The following is a 4,087-nucleotide window of genomic DNA, read 5'->3' on the forward strand; positions in this document are numbered from 1 at the left end:
CTATTGCTTCTAGGGTTTGAGCTCAGGAGGGTCTCAACCCTGTTTTTTAAAGGGCTCACTTGATTAATTTTAGGCTCACCCAGGAAAATCTGCCTTTTGATTCATACCAAGTCAAACTGATGTGGTAACTTAATTACATCTGCAAAGTCCGTTCACCTCGGCATGTAATATAACCTAATCACGGGTTGATAGCCATCCTACGCATGGTTCCACTCGCACCCAGTCATGGCATACTGGGGTGTGTACACTGATGGGAGGGAATCTTGGGGGCCCCTTTAGAGTTTTGCCTACGCATTCATCAAGGATCCTCTTAAGTGGCAATCACTTTCTGGGGATGTTGGACAACATTAAGTAACAAATTTCTTGTCTCTGAGAAATGTTTTTGGCATTGAGATGTGTGTTTTGTTTTCTCCAGGTTTTTCAGACAAGGATCTTGAAGACATAGTAGGGGGTGGTGAATACAAACCTGACAAGGGTAAAGGTAGGAACACTGATTTGTCCAAATGCCTTATTCTTGTTAAAGACAGGATTATATAGCAACCAGGTTGATTGGAGGTGTTCTTACTCAGACTCTGGGAAATCAAAGGTAGTTAGTTCCTAGACATCCCTGCTTGCAGTTTGGGGTTGACTTGGAATGATACAGAGACTGTGCAGCTCAAGGGGGGATTTATGAGCCAGTTTGGAAAAGCCACACATTTTCCCTGATGTTCCTTAAGCCAAGTTGCTGCATGGGTTAATGTGTCCATACTAGCAGAAGCTGTTTGCCAAGGCAGCACCAGTTACAGTAACTGAAGGTCAGAGGACTCATTGGGAACAGCCTTCGCAACCTGGGGAGCCTGTCACTCTTGGGATGGGGGGAGCAAAACTCATCATGACAAGAGCTTTTTTAAGACACCCGTAGCAAGTCAGATATCTTTTAAAATCTTTTTATTTTGCAGTAGTTTGAGTCACAAGAAGTTGTAAAACTAAACAAATTGTTTAGGAAAATTCCTGTGTACCTTTCACCCAGCTTCCCCTGATATCCTGACAAAACTATAGTTACATTGTCAAGACCAGGAAGCTGACAGTGGTTCAATATTGTTATTAAGTCACATACAGACCTTATTCAGATTTCATCAGATTTTGCATGCACTTGTGTGTGTGTGTGTGTGTGTGTGTGTCTGTACACATGGACACATACACTCATGGGTCTGGGTCGATGAAATTGTATCAGATGTGTCAGCCCTTCATAGTCACACCCTCCCCCAAGGCAGGTAGTTTTAGTTCCCCCGCAAATCACCCAAAGATTTAAACCTTTTATCTTAATATGTTGGCAAGATCTGATCCTAGTATGGAGACAATGTTAGCCAGACTTGATGTGGCAAAATAAGTTAGGGTTGTAATTTGTGGTTGGTACTTGTGGTTGTAACCTGTTCTGATGGTATGTTGTGCTTATAACTTGTAGTTCTGGTGGTAAGTTTTTATGATTGTAACTATTGTGATGGTAACCTGTTGTGATGCTAAGTTGTGGGTATAGCATTTTTTGGTGATTCCCTGTTGTGGTTGTGATTTGTGGTTGTGAGTGTAACAGCAAGTTCCGAGTGTAACACGTCGCGATTGTTTCCAGTGTCAGCCTGCTGTACTCCCCACAGTCTAGGCTTCTTTCTTGTAGGAATTGTGCGCCTTTCGTATGGGAAGAGTGTTGTTCTGATTAAAGGATACTGTAGTCAAATCTGTCCTTCAAACCACCTTTCCAAACAGTGTCATTTTGAGTAAAAAGCTCCAAAAACCTCTAAATGAAACTCACAGTTGTCAGGAGAACATGGAACGTTTAAAGGGCAAACCCAGCAAATTAGCCAATTACTCCCGGGTGACAAATGGTATTTCCAGACGGTGAGAAGAGAGGGGTTTCCTTATTAAAAGTACATGTTTTAACAAGGAAGAAGTGTTAGGAAATTCATTAATTAGGCTCATATTTGAATTTCTCTTGTAAAGAATAATCAATTGTTAGCATAAGATATACTCTCTGTCATTATAGGTGTCAGTAAAAGGAAGTAGAGGGTCCCGGCGAAAAGTACGAGTGTGAAACTGAACCTTAGGTTATGATAAGCACACGATGAAGTTCTCAGACAGTCTTCTCTATGCAAACGTGCTAATGCCATGTATGAAGATAAAACACCACATTTAAATAATTGACGATCTTCAGCATAAAAACAGTCCTAATTAATGCATTTTCTAACTGTGGATTTTAGGCACACAGACTCAACTATAGTTTTGGAGTGTATTTCTGAGATAGTATGTTATCTGTTGTATATTTTTTCTCAAGAAAACATTTCTAATGGCCCTGTAGGTGCCCGGTATTTTGTCTGTAGGTAGTAGCGCCTGTCTCTCATCAACAGGTCCCGTCAGCCTCCTCCATTCCCTAGCATTTTCACTGACTGAGAAGCTTGAGCCAGTCAGTTTCACCTCGTCATTGTCCCCTCTGTGGTCTACACCTTAGTGTATGCAAGCCTCTCCTCCCATTCCCCCGGAGTTGCTATTTGGTCCCCAGTCATCTCTTGGTGGTCACGGCCCTCTGTCCCGTGTGACCTCTGCAGCATTTCACTTTGATGACCACCTCCTCGTTCACATTCTTTCCTCCTGGGCCCTACCTGGCACTCTCCCACTTTCTTGTTCTCATTCACTTCTTCTTCCTGAACACTGTTGCCTGGTGGGTCTCTTTCCTTGAGCATCCAGTGGTATGTCATTCTCTTCCCCACTGAAAGGGAAGAGGGTATTAGAAACCAAGATCTGGGTGCTGAGTGTATTCGTTAGTGGGATGTTGCTACTTCTAAACCCTTTAAGCGGGCACAACTAGGAAACAGGAAGTACATGGATGTATTTTATTAATAAACCGTGTGTATATATGTATCTATAATTATTTCTGTATCTATTCATCAGCATCTGTATTAACCTAACTTCTCTCTCTGAGAGTGAGAAACCTACCATCCATGAACTGTTTGCTTACTTGCTCAGTTCTGGTATTATACGTGTATAGCGCAATCGTAATTGTTAACCCATACCCCTGTGAGACGCAGCTTTACCAACTACAGTCCAGTGTTTGTTTTTCTTCTTTTGTCTTTACCTTTATGACCCCTCCATTCAGTGCAGTTCTGACATACATTTATAACGCAGATACGTTCATTTGTCACAGTCTACATTCCGTCCTGGGATCCCCCACCAACCTGGTTGATGTTTCGCTTGCATACATTAAAGGTCACTCCTTGTGATATACATTTGTATGGGTTTTTACCAATGCGTATAGTCGTGTGTCCACCACCCAAGTCCCATACAGAACAGTCTGTCACCATAAGAGTTCTTCTGTATATACCCCTTTGGTACTCAGCCACTCTCTGTTTCCTCAACCCTAATCCATTTCCTCTTCGTGCAACCACTAATCTGTTTATCATCTCCATAGCTTTTGCCTTTTGCAGAATGTCACATGGTTAGAATCATACAGTATGTAGCCTTTCCAGACTGGCTTCTTTCACTTAGCGATGTGCATTAAAGGTTCCTCTATGTTTATTCATGGCTTGGTAAGTCATTTCTTTATAATATTTCATTGTCTAGATGTACCACAGTTTGTCCATTCACCTATTGAAGGACATCTTGGTTGCATTTAGCTTTTGGTGATTATAAATAAAGCTGCTCTAAATATTTACATACAGGTTTTTGTACAGGCATAAGTTTTCAATCCACATGGGTAAATACCTAGGTATATAATTTCTGGGTCATATGGTAAATCTATGTTTAGCTTTACAGTAAACTTCCCAGCTGTCTTCTGAAGTGGCTGTATCATTATATTGGGTTGGCCAAAAAGTTCGTTTGGGAAACCCGACCTCTTACATCTTATGGGAATGGCCGAACGAACTTTTTGGCCAACCCAGTACTCTTCCATGAGCAATGAATGAGAGTTCCAGTTGCTCTACATCCTCATCAGCAATTGATATTGTCAGGGTTTAAAAAAATATTTTTTGAAGTATATTTGATTTACAGTGTTGTATTAATTTCTGCTGTATAGCAAAGTAACTCAGTTATACATACATACATACATATTTATATATATATA

At 41.1% G+C, this 4,087-nt stretch overlaps 1 protein-coding gene across 1 annotated transcript in view; it reads left to right on the forward strand.

The window, feature by feature from the left end:
- CD99L2 (CD99 molecule like 2) overlaps positions 1–4,087 on the forward strand; it is an 87,580-nt gene that overhangs the window by 61,873 nt on the left and 21,620 nt on the right. Inside the window, exon 9 of the mRNA XM_024740682.1 lies at positions 416–481. Within this exon, the coding sequence (XP_024596450.1) occupies positions 416–481 (66 nt within the window). The remainder of the gene's footprint in view (positions 1–415; positions 482–4,087) is intronic.

This window comes from Neophocaena asiaeorientalis, unplaced genomic scaffold, assembly GCF_003031525.2.
Source record: "Neophocaena asiaeorientalis asiaeorientalis breed wild unplaced genomic scaffold, Neophocaena_asiaeorientalis_V1.1 scaffold823, whole genome shotgun sequence".
Lineage (NCBI taxonomy): Eukaryota > Metazoa > Chordata > Mammalia > Artiodactyla > Phocoenidae > Neophocaena > Neophocaena asiaeorientalis.